Source organism: Cnephaeus nilssonii (genome assembly GCF_951640355.1).
Source record: "Cnephaeus nilssonii genome assembly, chromosome: 3".
Taxonomy (NCBI): domain Eukaryota; kingdom Metazoa; phylum Chordata; class Mammalia; order Chiroptera; family Vespertilionidae; genus Cnephaeus; species Cnephaeus nilssonii.
Genome location: NC_137074.1, coordinates 41,908,632 through 41,927,410, shown reverse-complemented (window position 1 = coordinate 41,927,410; position 18,779 = coordinate 41,908,632). Strand labels below are relative to the sequence as shown.

Below are 18,779 nucleotides of genomic sequence, written 5' to 3'. Positions count from 1 at the left end.
CCTTCAGGGCACCCTTGATATGTGTACTGGATTTGGCCTTTTCTAGGTATTGCTGAAGAGGCAGGGCTCTGGTGATTGCATGCATCAAACCGACAGACCAAAGCATTTTGAACGTAAATCTTAGGGCCTTTTGTGCTTCTCAGCTGGGCTCACTTGCTGCTGAGTGATCAGAGTTGATTGTTTATTGCCATGAGTGTTGTTTATTTTTTTAGTTACTTTTGGGCCTGGAGTTGTTCTGAAAGTTGAAGGTTCTTAATACACTATGGGACAGCTGAGGTTTTTAATGTTCATGTCCTAGTTTTCCAGGAAATAACAGAAGAACTCTGAGCTCTCCTTTCTGTGGTTTTCTTTTTTTTCTGGAATCTTCACTATCACTTCCAATGATATGCCTGGTCTTCGTAGATATAACAATCCTCTTTGTTTTCAGACTGAGAATTGATGAAAAATTATCCTTTAAACTTTATAGTTCAGTTAAAACAGGTTGATTATTCAAAATAAACTTTACTCAAAAAATTTAAGGGAAGAGAAGAAAGGGGGAAAAAAGTCAGACACATAATGCAGTAATACTTTGGCTGGGCCTTGTTAGGTAGCTGGAGGGTGGCTTGCGGAGTTAGACAACATCACCCCCTAGAGGGCATTACTATGCCTTGCACCAACTTGCTCACCAATTGTCGGGTACCTTTTGATATAATGTTCCAAAGCTGTGAAGTAGACCAGCCATATCCACGATGTATATGGAGCCCTGTTGGAAAGAATTTGCCCCGGATAGTCTGAGATCCAGACGTACACAGGTTGGCCTTTTTAAAGAGAGCTTGAGCTTCCTGGATGGGGCTGGACTGGAGAGCCAATACGGTTCCTGAGATAGCATTGCCAAGAGAAAGAAAAGTATCAGCCTGAACATCAGGGTTTTCAATCCAGATGGAGCAGGGATTGTAGGAACAGTGTGACACTGTGCCTTGGCCTACTCTTTATCCAGCCTCCCCCAAGGAACACGTGTGTATGAAGGAGGGGAAGTAAGTAAGATGATGAACTATTTGCTCAGGATTATCCCAGAAGACAATGGCAGTCTGAGAAATGAAAGTCCTGCATCCTGGACTCTAGCAAACTGGAATGGTTGGTCATCATACAAGAAAGTCACTAGGTGCCAAGAGTTATGCTGTGGAGCTCCCTCCTAAAGAGTTGACCAGCAGGATAACTAGTTTCCCCAATGGTGGCCACAGGATGTTAGCAACACGGTGGAACTTAGTGCTGGCAGAACTGCAAAACAGCAAAGACACACACACACACACACACACACACACACACACACACACACACACACAGATTAAAAACAGTCAGAGAGCATGGCTGGTGTGGCTCGGTTGGTTGGAGTGTGGTCCCGTACACTGAAGGGTCTTGAGTTCAATTCCTGGCTAGGACATATACTTAGGTTTCCAGGTGTGCGTGGGAGGCAATTGGTCAATGTTTCTCACATTGATCTCTCTCTCTCTCTCTAAAAATAAATGAACATGTCCTCAGGTGAGGATAATAATAATAATAAAAAAGAACCAGCGCCCTAGCCGGTTTGACTCAGTGGATAAAGCGTCAGTCTGCGGATTGAAGGGTCTCAGGTTCGAGTGCAGTCAAGGGCACAAACAATGGTTGTGAGCTTGATCGCCAGTAGGGGGTGTATAGGAGGCAGCCAGTTGATTATTCTCTCTCACATTGATGTTTTTTTCTCTCTCTCTCCCTCTCCCTTCCTCTCTCTGAAATCCATAAAAATATATAAAAAAGAAAAAATGATAAAAATATATATACAGCACCAAAAAAATTAAGATACCTAGGAATAAACTTAACTAACTATGCAGGTAAAAGACCTATACGTGGAAAACTACAGGACACTGAAAAAAGAGATAGAGGAAGACATAGACAGATGGAAGAACATACCATGTTCATGGATTGGTAGAATCAACATCATTAAAATGTCCATACTACCCAAAGCAATCTATAGATTCAATGCACTCCCCATTAAAATACCAACGGCATATTTCACAGGCCTAGAAAGAACTCTCCAAAAATTCATCTGGAATAAAAAAAGACCCCGAATAGTCACAGCAATCCTGAGAAAGAAGAACAAAGTAGGTGGGATCTATACCAGATTTCAAGCTGTATTACAAAGCCACTGTTCTCAAAACAGCCTGGTACTGGCAAAGAACAGACATGTAGACAAATGAAATACAATAGAGAACCCAGATATCGACCCAAACCACTATGCTCAATTAATATTTAACAAAGGAGGCATGAACATACAATGGAGTCAAGACAGTCTCTTCAATAAATGGTGTTGGGAAAATTAAACAGATACATGCAAAAAAAATGAAACCAGACCACCAACTTATACCATACACAAAAACAAACTCAAAATGGATAAAGGACTTAAACATAAGAGGGGAAACCATAAAAATACTAGAGGAATCCACAGGCAGCAAAATCTCAGACATATGCCGAAGCAATTTCTTCACAGATACCGCTCCTAGGGCAATGGAAACTAGGGAGAAAATAAACAAATGGGACTATATAAAAATAAAAAGCTTTTGCATAGCAAAAGAAACCATTAACAAAACAACAAGAAAGCCCACTGTATGGGAGAACATATTTGCAAATGTTATCACTGATACAGATTTAATCTCCAACATTTACAGGGAACTCATACAAATTAATAAAAGGAAGATAAATGATCCAATAAAAAAATGGGCAACGAACCTAAATAGAAACTTTTCGAAAGAAGACAGAAGGAAGGCCAAGAGACGTATGAAAACATGCTCAAAGTCACTAATCATCCAAGAGATGCAAATCAAAACGACAATGTGGTACCATCTCACACCTGTCAGAATGGCTATCATCAACAAATCAACAAACGACAAGTGCTGGTGAGGATGCGGAGAAAAAGGAACACTCGTGCACTGCTGGTGGGAATGCAGACTGGTGCAGCCACCGTGGAGAACAGTATGGAGTTTCCTTAAAAAACTAAAAATGGAACTCCCATTTGACCCAGTAATCCCACGTCTAGGAATATATACCAAGAAACTAGAAACACCAATCAGAAAGGATATAAGCACCCTTATGTTCATAGCAGCACAATTCACCATAGCTAAGATTTGGAAACAGCCTAAATGCCCATTAGCAGATGAGTGGATTAGAAAACTGTGGTACATCTACACAATGGAATACTACGCTTCTATAAAAAAGAAGGAATTCTTACCCTTTGCAGCAGCATGGATGGATCTGGAGAGCATTATGTTAAGTGAAATAAGCTAGGCAATGAAAGTAAAATACCACATGATCTCACTCATTTATGGAAAATAAAGAACGTTATAACCTGATGAACAAAAAGATAAAGAGGCAGTAAAGCACCGAACAGACTGTCAAATTACATCGGGAAGGCTGGGGAGTGTTGGGGAGGGGGGAAAGAGATCAACCAAAGGACTTGTATGCATGCATATATGCACAACCAATGGACACAAGACACTGAGGGGGTGGGATGAGGACATGCGACAGGGGGTAGGGGAGGATGGGGGAAGGTCAATGGGGGGAAAAAAGGAGATATATGTACTACTATATGTAATACTTTAAACAATAAAAAATTAAATAAAATGACAACAGCCAATATATATACAAATCAATGTTGTTCTTAAAAAAATAAAAATAAAAGAACCAGCTACAGAGACAATATATATTACCTAAAGGGGAATACAAATTATATGGACTTCACTAGAGCTAATATGGAATCCAGAAGATAATGGCATAAAATCTTCAAAGAGTTGAGAGAAAATATTTGCAACCTACCACTGTCTTCCCAGAGAAATTATCTTTCAAGTACATAGGTGAAGTAAATATATTTGAGATTAATAAAAATGGAGATCATTGGTCACCCAAAGACTTTTACTAATGAGACTTCTAAAGTTATACTGTCCAGTGCAGTAGCCACTAACCATATATGATACAATTAAAATTACTTACAAGGAAATATTCAGTCACATTTGCCACATTTCAAGTACTCAATAATCACATGTGATTAGTGGCTAGTACATTGCACAGTACAGATATAGACTGTTCCCACCACTTTCAACAGCATTTTGAATAGCATTGATACCATAAAAGAGATATCATAAGTAGAAGAAAATTCCAGAACAATGGTCTGAGATGCTAAGTGGAAGATCTAATAAAGAAAATTGTAAATGTGTGAGTAAATCTAAATAAATATTGATGATATAAAGTAATATCAAAGTCTAAATTGGGGAGTTAAAAAAGAAAGTGCTAAATTACTTACACAGTATGTCAGCAAGGAAATGAGTAGAATTAAAACATTCTAAGATATTTTCAGTATTCACATAAAGACTGGACCAAATGCCGAAACCGGTTTGGCTCAGTGGGTAGAGTGTTGGCCTGCGGACTGAAGGGTCCCAGGTTCGATTCTGGTCAGGGGCATGTACCTTGGTTTTGGGCACATCCCCAGTAGGGAGTGTGCAGGAGGCAGCTGATCGATCTTTCTCTCTCATCAATGTTTCTAACTCTCTATCCCTCTCCCTTCCTCTCTGTAAAAAATCAATAAAATATATTTTAAAAAAAGAATGTCCTTTAAAAAAAAAAAGACTGGAACAAACAGTAAAATTCAAGAATATACTATTTACATGGGACACATCTACAATGTAAGGACTCAGAAAAGCTGGAAATAAAAAGATGTAAAAAGGTGCATGAGGCAAATGCTTTCCAAGACAAATCTGCTGGTAAGCTTTACTAGAAATTGAAATGGTCACTTTATAATGATGAAGCTTTACTTCACAAGGAAGTTAAAATATTTCTCATTCTCTGCACCTAAAAATGAAGCTTCAAAACATATGAAGTGAAAATTGACAAGGCTAGAAGAAACAATGGACAAATCCACCACCATAGCAAGAAATTTTAAATATATTTCTCTCAGTATTTGATAGATCAAACAGATAAATGAAAAGGGATGCAGAAGACAGATATCATAATTATCCATATTGATCTAATGGATATATATCGAACACTGAACCCAATAACTGGATAACACTCATTATTCCCAAATGCCTGTGCGATGTTTATAAACATTAAATATACAAAACACAAATCTTAACTGATTTTAAGAAACTGGTATCATATAGACGCTTTCCATGAAAATTATGGTCCATAGAGCAGCAGCAGCAGCACTTGAAAGCCTGTTAGAAATGTAGAGGCCCAGGCCCCACTCCAGACCTTCTGAGCCAGAATCTGCAATTTGACAAGATGTCCAGGGGATTCATGCGCACATTAAGTTTGACATGCATTAGCACAAATCATGTTTTCTAACCATAGTGTGATTAAGTTGGAAATCAATAACAAAAATAATTAAGAAAACTCCATATTTAAAAAATATTTTTATTGATTTCAGAGAGAAAGGGAGAGGGAGAGAGAGATAAAAACATAATGATGAGAGAGAATCATTGATCAGCTGTCTCCTGCACACCACCCACTGGGGATTGAGCCCACAACCCAGGCATGTGCCCTGATTGGGAATCAAACCGTGACCTGGTTCAACCACTGAGACACGCTGGCTGGGCAGAAAACTCCATATTCTTTGAAATTAAAAACATACTCTTCAAATTTTGAAAATTTAAATTACAGTTGACACAATATTATATTAACTGCAGTTGTACAACATAGTAATTAAACATTTATATAATTTATTAAATGGTCACTCTGATAAGTCTACTTTGGCATCCTTACCTGTAAACTTGGAATAATGTTAATATCCACCGTATAGAATTGTTGGGAGGATTAGATGAGCTAACAAATGTAATGGACTTTGCATATGGAAAGTATTCAGTAAATGATGGCTATTTATGATCAAAATAACTTTTCTATGCCCAAACCAAGGAAAAGCCTAAACTAACAACCTTTATTACAACTGTAAAAGCCACCACATATTTATTTTACTGCAGGCCCATTAATTCTCAAACAAGCAGGGTTCTTGTTCCACAAGGACAGATGGAATAATAGCTCATCAACTCATTAACTTCAATGTAGGTCAATGATGGAAATTACAGTTGCATGTTAGTTGATACATGTTCTTTCTTTTCTCTGCAACTTTCATATTTTTGTAATCATTTTAAAATTTTATTTTACTTTCATATTTCTTTTAATGTAATTTAGTTTTTTAATAAAGACATGTCACTAAGTCTAGAATGTAATTTTATTTATAGACTAGAGGCCCAGTGAACGAATTCATGCACCAATGGCGTCCTTCAGCTTGGGCTGCGGGATAGGGCCGAAACCGGCTTTCTGAAATCCCCCGAGGGGTCCCGGATTGCGAGAGGTGTCCTGGATGGCGAGAGGGCGTAGGCCAGGCCGAGAGACCCCACTGGCACTGGTGCACAATCGGGGCTGGGGAGGGACCAGGAGGTTGGCCAGCCGGGGAGGGATCATGGGAGGGCTATAGGCATGTCTGGCCCTTCTCATTCAGTCCAGATCAGCCAGACCCCAGCAGCAAGATAACCTACCGGTTGGAGCATCTACTCCCTGGTGGTCAGTGCATGTCAAAGCGAGCAGTTGAGCAGCCTTAGCATATTATTAGCATATTATACTTTGATTGGTTGAACGGATGACTGCACGATCAGACACTTAGCATATTAGGCTTTTATTATTTAGGATTTTTAAAAAATATATATTTTTATTGATTTCAGAGAGGAAAGGAGAGGAAGAGAGAGATAGAAACATCAATGATGAGAGGGAATCATTGATTGGTTGCTTCGTTGTGACTGAGCCCACAACCCAGGCATATGCCCTTGACCAGAATCGAACCTGGGACCCTTGAGTCCCCAGCCGACGCTCTATCCACTGAGCCAAACTGGTTAGGGCTATTATTTAGGATTTTTATAAGGCTATTTTATAGAAATAATTTTACAAATTAGAAAAAAATCTGACAATGTGTCCAAATTTTAATCAGGAATATATGGATAAGGTAGGTACACTATGCATAGTCTGCTGGTTTGCACAAATCCTAGGGCAGTGATGGGCAACCTTTTGAGCTTGGTGTGTCAAACTTCGCCAAAAAACTGAGCATAACTCGGGTAGTGTGTCACTTTGAGGAAAAAACTATTTCGCAAATGTTTCATCCTCAGGAGCAGCAAATGTTTCATCCTTGGCATGTGGCCGCCTCAGCGGCCGCGTGTCATCAGAAATGGCTACGCGTGTCAGTGCTGACACGCGTGTCATAGGTTCGCCATCACTGTCCTAGGGTCACTCAGAGGCCTGAGTAAGGGCTCCCAATAGAGGGCAGTAAGGGCCCCCTGAAGGGCTGACAAATTCAAGCCCTTTCTTCAGGACTTCTTTTCAGCTTTTTACTAAGAACATGCTAATTCAGGATTGCTAAAATGAGGCATTGGTCAACTAAAATTTGCTCATTATCAAAGTGTCCTCAAGATTCAAATCTGGCAATCTACTAAGATCCTGCAGCCTCTGGGAAAGTTGCAAAACTCTTTCCTGCAGGAGACATGGGGACTGTTGGAATTCTTTCAGTTTCCAGGGTTTTTGTTATTAATGCATCAACAGCATTGACCTGAGGTGCTATTCATGCTTTTTAGTAATAAACGGTTAGCTATGTTCCATTATCCATCATCTATTCGTTGTCACATGGATTGTTTGATTCCTTCTTTAGGGTGTTCTGATCTATACTTTCATCAAAGTAGTTTTGCTTTGTGCTTAGGTCTCTATTTCTTGTGTACAAATTCCCTCAAAACCTGCTTGTGCAGTGACATTACCTTGAGAGTACAAGCTAGTTAAGTAACTTGTAATAAAAATATTACTTATTTAAAGTTTTTGGGCATTGTTTTATAATTAAAAAAACACACCTATAAATGCATATTCTCTTACACAGTATCTAGTAAGTGAATCTATATGTAATTCTAGCAATGTTTGTTGCAACTTTTCTTTTTGTTCCTTATCAATTCTATATTATCACCTGTTCTTTTTTGAGTGAGGTAGTATGCATGGATTAGTAAAATAGATTCTGTGATCAAAACTGTTTGAAAGGTACTGTTCTAAATGCTTTGAGTGGATTATAAAAGCTTACCCTCACAATTCTTAAACATTAAACAGGAACAAAAGAACCAATGTGGACTCTCCCTCCAGTTTCTCACCTCGCTCATCCAAAGACCTGGCTACCCAGATCGCTTCTATAAGTTTAGTGCCTGTTATGCTTCATCCCAACCTCCCTTATGGACACACCAGTATTGCATATCTCATCCTTGTCTCACTCATTTTTATTTTATTTTTTGTCATTCATTTCTGGGCTGACACAAATGTCACTTTCTCGGAGCGGTTTTCCTGGAACATGCTGTTAATCTATGTGTAATTTTATGTTCTATTACCCTTTTTTATTGTCTTCAGAACAATTAAAGTACATGAAATCATCTTATTTAGTTTACTTTAGAAAATCAGTCTCCTCCTATCTGTCTTATGCATTGACATTTCCCCCGCACTTAGAAAAGAAAATGTCTAATTATAAGTAAGCACTTAGTAAAGACTGGATACATCAATGACTGAATGAATGCTTCACTCATTTATTTAATCCATGTTGCTGTTCTGGGGGCCAGATGACTGGACTGTCCACACAAGCAGAAGCTCTCATTTAAGCCTGATAGTGTGTTGCACGTACAGGAGCTCCACCTGCCAGCTGACCAATAGGGGTTAACAGCTACCCCAGACCAGAAAGTGAAGCACGGCTGTTGTTCTTCATTGCACTCTCCCAGCCTCTCCTCCATCCTCATGCAAAATAGTTCAAGGCTCTGGGAACTACTGTCTTAGGTATAATGTCTGAATCGCCAAATTCTATTAAGGAGCCCTGAGCTAGTCTGACTGGGAGAACTTTGTATAGTTGGAGATGGTGGAAGCTGTGTGTGAGCTGAAGCTGTGGTGATGTTAACATCAAGGAAGCATGAAAACCTGACAGGTGAGTGGGGAGCTGAGGTCCGTGAGCACCTTGTGAGTCATCGGTGGTGGAGGAGGACGACAGGGGCAAACACTGGTGAAAGCTGAATGAATGGGTCCAGGGATCAGAGTGGGGGAGATGGCAGTGGGGAGCAGTGGCATGAGAAAATAAGCAGCAGGGAAGTGGTGGGCAGAGAGAATTTTGTGGTGGGGTTAGTTACTTTTTGTTGTTTAACAGCTTTATTGAGATATAATTTAAATATAATTCATCTATTTAAAGCACACACTTTAATGGTTTCTAGCATATTAATACAGAGTTATGCAAACATCACCACAGTCTAATTTTAGAACATTTTTTTATCATCATCCCCCCCCACCAAATCTTGTACCCATTAGCAGTCTTCCTCACTCACCTGCCCCTTTCCCCACCAAGTCCTATGCAATCACTAATCTACTTTTTTTTTAAAAAAAATTACGTTTACTTAGCGTATGTACACATAAAAGAGAAATTGCCCTCTGATCCCACTCAGCAGAAAACATGCACATACCCAAGGTATACGCAAGGGAAAGGGCCCCGGCCCCAAGTTAGTGGTTGGGATGGTGCAATCCTGTGAGTCAAGCCTCAGTCAGGAGAGGGCTGGACTGAAGCGCGGGGCAGGCTGAAGCGCCCCCTGCTGGCTCTGAAAGAAGCGTGCACCAGAGCCCAAGGTCTGTTTGATGCCCTCCAAGTGGTAGCGCTGCCTGCCCTGCCGTATCCTCTCCTCCTCAGGAGCAGGGTTGCCTCAGCCTTCCACGCACAGTTCAGTCTCTCCATTCTTATCACTGAAGGTCAAGGTGATGGTGGCCAAGTGCCCTTTTGGACAAGATTTGAGCCTCCACATCATCGCAGTATGTTTCTCAGGGACCAGATCAGTGAATTCCCCAGTGACATTGCCATCTTCCAGGTGAAACTTCCCACCTTTGTCTGCTTCTAGCGTCGCAGGAGCGTGGGTAAAGGCCTGAACCAGCTCTTGGGCGGTAAGCACTGTGGAGAGCTCCCCTGGGGATGTCAGGAAGGTGTCTCTAAGGGTGGATGATCTTACAAGTGGGGATTCTGACACCAACAGGTCTGGTCTGGGTTTTGGAAGGAGCAGATTTAGCCTCGTGCTCCTCAGTTTTGGGTACTGGCCGACCAGTGGGGGCTACTGACTCTCCATTCAGCGCAGGCAAGATCATGCCCTGCGTGAGCTCTGTTTTGAGGGTGCTGAAGTAAATTCCCATTGCTTCTCTGAGAAGTTTCACCCCTTCTTCTTTCCTTAAGGCCACAAGATTTGTGTCAGGCTCGTCTTTGGCAAGGCTCACACTAATCTCTACTTCATCAGACAAATTGGGGATCTGCACATGTCCCTTGTACTGCACTCCGGACTTAGAGGTACCCGTCCAGTTTAGCGTGATACTCCACTCATAAAAGAAGATAAGTTTGCCTTTGCGATTGTTAATGGACGTCTCTCCATCAAGTCTGTTCACTTCTGTCACCTCACACTTGCCTTCCTCATTTTGCACCCGCACTGCCAGGAACAGTGTTTTCAGCTTATCTGTGGACCCATTTGAAGCATCCCTCTCTGCCCAGTGCCAGTTGTTGATGTTGGTGGCGTCTGCCCGCTCCTCCACGATCCAGCGTGGGTCACCCTCACCCCATTTGGCCATCCGCTTTCTAATCACGACGTCACCAGGTCCCGAGCAGCCCCAGCAACCACCTCAGTACCACGTGGACCTGAGCAGCCCCAGCAATCACCTCAGTACTGCCTGGCCGAGCGCCGGGGCAGTGCCTAGAAACTACTAGAAGCGGCCGCAGAACCTTCTGGCTTGCTTTTCCCTCCACCTCCGCACCCGCCACTAATCTACTTTTTGTACCTATAGATTAGCATATTCTGAACATTTGGTGTAAGTGGGATTATATAATATTTTGTGTTTTGTGACCAGATTTTTTTTTTCATGTTTTCAAGGTTCATCTATGTTGCAGCATGTATCAATGCTTCATTTCTTTTAATGGCCAAATAATATCCCATTGTATGGATAGATCACATTTTATTTCCATTCATCAGTTAATAGATATTTGGTTTGTTTCCACTTTTTTTTTAGCTATTATGAATAATGCTGCTATGAACATTTGAGTACAAATTTTTGTGTGAGCATATGTCTTTATTTCTTTTGGATTTATATGTAGGAATGGCATTGCTAGGTTATATAGTAACTCTATGTTCAACACTTGAGGAGCTGCCAAACTGTTTTCTAAAGTATCTGTACCATTTTCCATTCCATGCTATTTCTTTTTTAAAAAATTTAACATATTTTTGTTGATTTCAGAGAGGAAGGGAGAGGGAGAGAAAGATAGAAACATCAATGATGAGAGAGAATCATCGATTGGCTGCCTCCTGCATGCTCCCCACTAGGGATCGAGCCCACAACCCGGGGCATGTGCCTGTGACCGGAATCGAACCTGGGACCCTTCAGTCACAAGGCTGATGCTCTATCCATTGAGCAAAACTGGCTGCGGGTGTGTGTGTGTGGTATTTCTTGTTTCTGAGAAAGTAGCAGTGATTCTATTTAAGCCCAGGGAGGGCTGGAGCGGGGACTGCGTGTGCAGAAGAGCAGGGTCTGAGGTGATCATGGAGGCTGAAGGTTCTCTGGTACTTTAGATCTCAGCTCCTAGGAATTCCAGAGGACAATGACTGTGATGATTGTGGAGGCCAAGAAGAGCAGGTAGAGGCGAAAGAGGAAGGTGTCCATCATGTGGCTGAACTGTACCCACAGGTCAGTTAGCTGGGTCTTTGTCATTCCTGAGCCCCCGTTTAGCTCTGCCTCTCTGGGCTCCAGATTCTTCCCTACCAACTCCCTGGGCTGTGTCAGGCCTGCGGAGAGGACAGAGACTTAGCCATGAAGTGGGATGGAAATATGATTAGAGAAGTGAGAGGTTGCGAAAGTTCAGAGAGTGTGGGCAGTGTGACTTCTCTTACCAGGCAGGTGGGTTGGGGAGAGTCCTGGGCCCACATGCTCCTTCCAGAGTGCAGCGGGGCAGAGTATCTTTGGGCTGGTGCAGTAGAGGAGCAGAGAGTGGAGCCACCCAGGCATGGGAGGGGGCTGGGTGTTGGCCAGGTGCAGCAGGTAGGTGATAAAGATGGTCTCCAGCAAGCTGACCACCATCAGTGACAGGCACAGGGCAAAGTAGACACCTGGGTGGGGGTGAGAGCACGCCAGAGTGAGGCAGGTCCAGAAGGACCTCTCCCTCCCTCCTTTTCTCTGTCTCACACAGAGAGCCTTTTCTAGGATGATTTCTTTCTGCTTTTTGCCTTATCTGCTCAGCAGGTCTAGCCAGGTCACCTGCCTACCCTGTCTCCTTTTTTTCTTCTTCTCATTACCCAATAGTTGGGTGAGGGATGCATACTGATGAGGGGGGTGCCACTGGCAGGGAGTAGTTTATTCATCATGAGCAGGAAGACATTGTAGCCCAGCAGAAGGGTTATCTTGAATGGGGCACGATTCTCGCTTTCTGCTGGCAGGAAGAAGCTGAGGGCATCAATGACCATCAGAAAGCTACTGGGCACCAGAAGGTTTATGACATAGCGTCTGGATCTGCGCCTGATGGCCACCTGGTGGGGAGGAGAGAGCAGAGAGCCAGGTGAAGCTAGGAGACCTAAGGATGGCTCCAGCCCCTTCCTTTATTGGTGTCCTCCTCACAACAAGGGCTACTTCTGGGGCTGAATGACGAGGAGCAGCTTATATATGACTAACAAGACTCCCCCATTCCCACCAAAGAAAACCAAGGCCAGAGCTGACAGGTTAAGAAAAAGGGACTGCTTTGGGGGACTCAGGAGAGAGGAAGAATAAAAGTTATGGTGCCCAGGGCTTTTCTGGTCTTGGGGCAAGAAGCAAGAGATCCCATGATGGAGGTCCGGGGGATGGATATCCCTTCCTAAATCTCTGGGCTTACATAGAACATGATCTGGTCAAAGAGACTAGAGCCCACAGACATCTTTGGGTTGGCCTTGTTGATGCCCAGGAGCTCCCACTGCCCGTGTGTGCTGACAATGTCACGCGAGGTATCCGCTATCTCCCACACTTCCTTTTCCATGCCCAGCAACATGTTTTCCACTGCAAGGGAGACAAACATTCATTCAACATACTTTCAGTCCCGACTTGGGCAGGGCTCCGAGATGAATTAGAAAACTGTTTTAGCTACCTCTTTCAGACTGCCCTATAACATCACTTCCTTGCTGCTCAATTGCCTGTTTTTGATTCTGGGCTTTCTCAGGAAGTCTTGTCCCAGCCTAAGTTCCCCACCCCACCATCCAGATCCTCCCCAACTAGCAAATACTCAACTGTCCCTTTTTATGCGTAAAAATGACTTTGCTTATGTGTACTTTTTTGTTGCCCCACTGGTTGATCTCATTTTACCTCAAACCAGAACCTCTACTGCCACTCACCTGTGTAGAGGAAAGAGCTAAAGGTGAACGTGCAGTTCTGCTGGTCAAAGGGGAAGTAGAAGATGTCCAGTCTACAGATGCTGGTCACCCGCATTGGTTTGCTATATACAATGTGACCGTCACTGGTCACATATGCAGAGAGGCCTTCCATGGTCTGATCCATATCCATGCTAGGGAGCAGGAGGGGAGGGAGGGAAACGCTCTGGGTTACACACCAGTTTAAGTTTCTCTCTTAAGGTAGGGCTTCCCAACGTTGCTCATTATGGCCACTCTGCCATCTTTTGTGCCCACCACTTTCCAATTTCTAGGGGAGAAGTTAGCAAGCTGTGATTGTGCTCCTCTCCAAAACCCATTTTTAGTGGCCCCAAAGAATGGGTTTGCCCTGCACTACCCTGGTCTTCTCCTTGCAGAAGGGTTTTCCCTCCAGCTTCCCACCCCTGATACCCACGATTCCACAATGAAGATGTCTGGGAGCCACAGGTTCTCAGTTGTCACGGTGAGTTGATTGATATTACCACATTCTTCTGGGTCCCAGCTGATGAATGGGTTATTCCAGGTCTAGAGCACAAGACACAGAGGGATAGTATGGCTGGAACCTGGAGCTAGTTATGTCAGCATCTCCTGCCCTTCCACTCCCTTAAAAATATATACATATGTATGTATATTTTCTAAATGTATGTACTAATGATATATGAAAAAATTCAACCATTCCAGAAAGTTATAATATAAAAAGAAGTCTTCTCCCTCCTCAACACTCCAACTCAGTCCATATACCCAACTCAGTTCCATTATTAACAGTTTCTTGTGTATCATTCTAGAAAAAAATTAATACATATTCCAGCATTATTTTTATTTATACAGATAGAATCATACTATGCACGTTGTTATGCATGCTGCTTTTCTGAGCTCATTTTGAACTCTGATTTGTCTTCTTATCCTCATGATAATGCCTCCCCTTCTCTAATTAACAAAGTCTTACTGGATTTCACTTTCCACTGAGGGAAATCTTAAGCTGGGTGTTAGATACATTTGGGCCCTGAAACTTCCATGGAAGCTTCCAACTGTATTGTCCTTCTTCCTGTATTTTCCATCTGTCTTTGATTGGCAGCCCAGAAAACTATTTTTCATCAGCATTGGCCCCATTCTGGTTGGATGTGTCTATGCCTTTGGGCACTGTCAATTGCAACAAATGTGATTTTTGCAACAAAGCCAGAAAAAAAGGGAAGGAGAAAGAGAGAAGAAAGCAGAAGTTACATACCAACTCTAACCACAGAAATGATGTCAACAGCTGAAGTTGTGCATCCTGACCAAACAAACAAAAAAAACAACATTAATTTTAGGATGATTAATGACACATAATCAGGTCCTAGTCTATCTCCTCCCTTTGTTTCCTAAGTGGTCCTATGTGACAGTTCAGCTTCTCATTCACAAGTTCCAAATGAAAGGTAGGTCAGAAAAATGTAGGCTGAAGGAAAAGTATAGGGGGAAAACAGCATGGGGACTCACTGGGAATATGTTTTTTATAGAATCTTATCTAATAAAAGAGTAATATGCAGATTGATCATCACTCCAACACACAAGATGGCTGCCCCCATGTGGTCAAAGATCCTGCCCCCATGTGGACACAAGATGGCCACCACAAGATGGCCAGAAGGAGAGGGCAGTTGGGAGGGACCAGGCCTGCAAGAGAGGGCAGTTGTGGGCGATCAGGTCAGCAGGGGAGGGCAGTTGGGAGGGACCAGGCCTGCAAGGGAGGGGAGTTGGGGGCGATAAAGCCTGCAGGGGAAGACAGTTAGGGGTGACCAGGCTGGCAGAGGAGGGAAGTTGGGGGCAACCAGGCCTGCAGGGAAGGGCAGTTGGGGGACTCAGGCCTGCAGGGGAGAGCAGTTGGGGGTGACCAGGCCTGCAAGGGAGGGCAGTTAGGTGCAAACAGGCTGGCAGGGGAGCAGTTAGGCATCAATCAGGCTGGCAGGAGAGTGGTTAGGGGGTGATCAGGCTGGCAGGCAGAAGTGGTTAGGGGCAATCAGGAAGACAGACAGGCGAGCAGTTGGGAGCCAGCAGTCCTGGATTGTGAGAGGGATGTCCGATTCCCCATTTAGGCCCGATCCCCTCAAGGGGTCCCAGATTGGAGAGGGTGCAGGTTGGGCTGAGGGACACCCCCCCCCGCCCCCATGTATGAATTTCATGCACCAGGCCTCTAGTATCCCCATAAGGGCAGGACTCAAGGACAAGTGTTCCCTGCAGAAATGTCACTGCAGCATTCCCCTTCGTGTCTCTCCATCCCATAGGATGAACATCTAATTTGTACAACATCCATTCAGGGGACTCATTGCTCACCACTGGACCAGTGCAACATTGGGTTAACAGGGTTAAGACACTTTGTTCCCTATTAGCAGCCTATGGGAAAAAATGTAGTCAGAACTTACCACTTCCAGGATGGCAGACAGAGTGAAGGAGATGTTGACCTGAGTAGGGATGCTATAATTGATGACTGGACGGAAGTTCTTCTGTTTAAATACAGTTCGGAAGGCAAGAGGGTCCACCCCATGCTGATCAAAACCTGAGCAATTGATGGTGAAAGTGTTCGCTCTTCCTGTAGAGAGCAGAGACCTTGTGAGATGGGGATAGGGCTTTTGTGTTTCCTAAGTGAGAGGAATGCCCGGGCTAGGGTCTGAGAGCCTCTCTGCAGAGATAAACATGTAGACATGGGGTGAGGCATGTGAGCCCCTCCTTCTCAAAGGCCAAGTTCTTCCTGCCGGGGCTGGGAGGATAGGCTGGTTTGGTAGGCAAATGGCGGAAACTGATGTGGTAAGCTGACCTTTAAGGGCTCGGAGCTCAGACCTTTCTTTTTGCTCCTGTATAAAAAGTCTACCCAAATTTGTATGCAAATAGACTCTCCAGGGAGTCTTATTCCTTTCATAATTGCAACCTTTAGATGCACTTAAAGTTTTGGCTCTTGTTTGGCCATACTTTTTTCTCTCTAGCTCTCTTATGATTCTTCCTCATAGTCACTGGTCAAAATTTCCCTAACATCTTCTCAATTTTCCCTTCCCACTTTCATGTTTCCCCACTTACTTGAAAGAAAAAGTTTGGAGAGACTTAAACATGAGCGTGATGTGAAATATGCGGAGACTTAAGGATGTTTTATTCAATGTGAATTTATTGACTGCCCGCTGTGTGCTGTGCTCTGTGCCCTGCTCAAATTCAGTGACTTCCTCTAAGATCTGTGGGTGCCATTTTCATCATCACCATCTTGAGAAGATATCTTTGATCATTCACCATGTGGTTTGTGAAGCTATACAACAAACTGTAAAAGCCTTTCTGCCCACCTCACCTGCACCCCAATCCTAGATGGCTCCATGGTTATTCCTGTACTATTGCTCAGCAAGTTCTTTCCCATGCCCCTTTCACTATCTCACCAGACCAGTTCACTCATAAGGCACATATCCAGACTAAGGAGAAAGAGGGAAGCAAAAGTTCTCCTCTTCCCTCCATATACCTCTTCTACAAGATCTTCCCATGTTAATAGGACCAAGCTACCCTGCTCATACCTACTATATTATATCTTGGTAGAAAGGAGAAGTTGGACATTATAAAGGGGTGGAATTGGATAGGTGATAAAATGGTAGGACAGACAGTTTGGTTGCTAGCTACCTATACAGGCAAATGAGAGAGGGGCTGTGTTTACCGATCAGTGAAATGCGTTTTTCATCTATCCCCAAAGGAAACCAAAACATACATACTACAAAGAAAGGAAATGTTTAACTCAATTATTTTAGATGCACTCTACTAGTTCTGGAGAATGAGCGAGTTTCTGGATTTTTCCCAGAAAACATTCCCATCTTTCCCTATTCTTGCCCATCTTACCTTGAAGCAGAAGGCTGGCAGTGAGGCAAAGTAGGAGTCCCCCCCTACCGGACCACCCCCTTTCCATCCTCCTCTTCTGAACTCTTCTGTGGGGACTCACCAGGAGCCCCCAAACCCTTGAGCTTAAAGGAGCTCAGACCACACCTCGGTTTCTGGTTTTGAATACTGCTCATGACAGGTGACCACTCCCTGGTGAGAGGCTGTGGCCAGAGAGGTCACGATAGAGTGTCCTGCTTTGCCCCTGTTCAGGTATGTCTTCTGGGCTCCAGGAAGGGAAGAAGTTAGGCCAAGGTTTAGCAACCTTGTCTAGATGAGTGGTTTTACATCTGAGTTCCAAGTATTTTTTAAGGAAAATGGGTGACTTGAGAGATGGGGCAGGTGAGGCCATTGATAAAGGCCTCATGAGGTCCTTCTGGAAGTTACTGTGCCTCAGAGAACGTGCATGGAACCTTGAGAGAGGGATAGTTATGCAGGGACCTGCTAATTTCGGAAGGCAAGAACATGTAATTATTGTGTTGATGGATAAAGTGAAGTTAATGAAACTCTTTGTTGCAGAGTAACAAAGCTCTAGAAATGCATCCTTTGTCCAATTGTGGACATTAGTGATTATTGTCAATATTGAGGTAAGTAGCTTGATTGAGAAGTTAAGATCCTTTTTTGTTACATAAACCTGATTGACAGATCTCTGTCTCCACAGTTAGCACCATAGTTTGGGTCTGCATCATCCCTTGTTTGCACTATTAGAATAGCTTATTCATCAGGTGTCTTCCAGATAGTTAGTCCACCCGCTCCCAGTCTAATTCTTCATTTTGCCATTCTCCTAAAACAGAACTATCCTGCTTACCCTTCCTTATCTAATGTTTCCAAAAGCCTACAGCCCTGAGGCTACCAGGGAATGTGTGGAAATAAAAAATCATTTGATGAGCTTTTTGAAAATACTTGCACTCACATCTTCCCACACCTATAGAGGTGTGTGTTTAAAAGCACTAGCCAGTTTGGCTCAGTGGCTAGAGCATTGGCCTGTGGACTAAAACGCCCCAGGTCCTATTCCAGTCAAGGGCATATACCTCGGTTGCAGGCTCAATCCCCAGTAGGGCCGTGCAGGAGGCAGCCAATTGATGAGTTCCTTTCTCATTGATGTTTCTATCTCTCTTTCCCTCTCCCTTCCTCTACTCTCTAAAAATCAATAAAAAATATTTAAAAAATAAATAAAAGCTCCCAGATGGTTCTGATTCACACTCATTTCATTGACAATGGAAGTGTTGGTGAGGCTGTAGAGCCTCAGGAACTCCTATGCACTGTGGGTGGGAGTAAAACATTTTGGAAGACAATTTATCATGGTCTCTTAAAATAAAAGATGTATAAATCATAAGACCCAATGAATTCTCCTCCTGGGTATATTCTAGCACTGCACTGCTGGTCCTATGTGGCTATTAAACTTTAAATTAACTAAAATTAAAAATTAAGTTCCCCAGTCACAAT

The 18,779-nt window shown here is 43.2% G+C and overlaps 1 protein-coding gene and 1 pseudogene across 2 annotated transcripts; both read right to left on the bottom strand.

Moving 5' to 3' along the window:
• Positions 1-9,550: 9,550 nt before the first annotated feature.
• On the bottom strand, positions 9,551-10,655 carry LOC307095863 (activator of 90 kDa heat shock protein ATPase homolog 1-like; annotated as a pseudogene). The gene has a single exon. The product of its transcript is annotated as an activator of 90 kDa heat shock protein ATPase homolog 1-like (transcript).
• A 1,000-nt stretch (positions 10,656-11,655) lies between these two features.
• Positions 11,656-17,364, bottom strand: LOC307097290 (5-hydroxytryptamine receptor 3C-like; the record flags this gene model as incomplete). Its single annotated transcript, XM_079767272.1, has 9 exons — positions 11,656-11,858; positions 11,964-12,179; positions 12,392-12,596; positions 12,938-13,098; positions 13,431-13,600; positions 13,879-13,988; positions 14,689-14,733; positions 15,857-16,023; positions 17,298-17,364. The coding sequence occupies 9 exons, from the start codon at positions 17,362-17,364 to the stop codon at positions 11,656-11,658; spliced, it is 1,344 nt and encodes a 447-aa protein (XP_079623398.1).
• Positions 17,365-18,779: the final 1,415 nt, after the last annotated feature.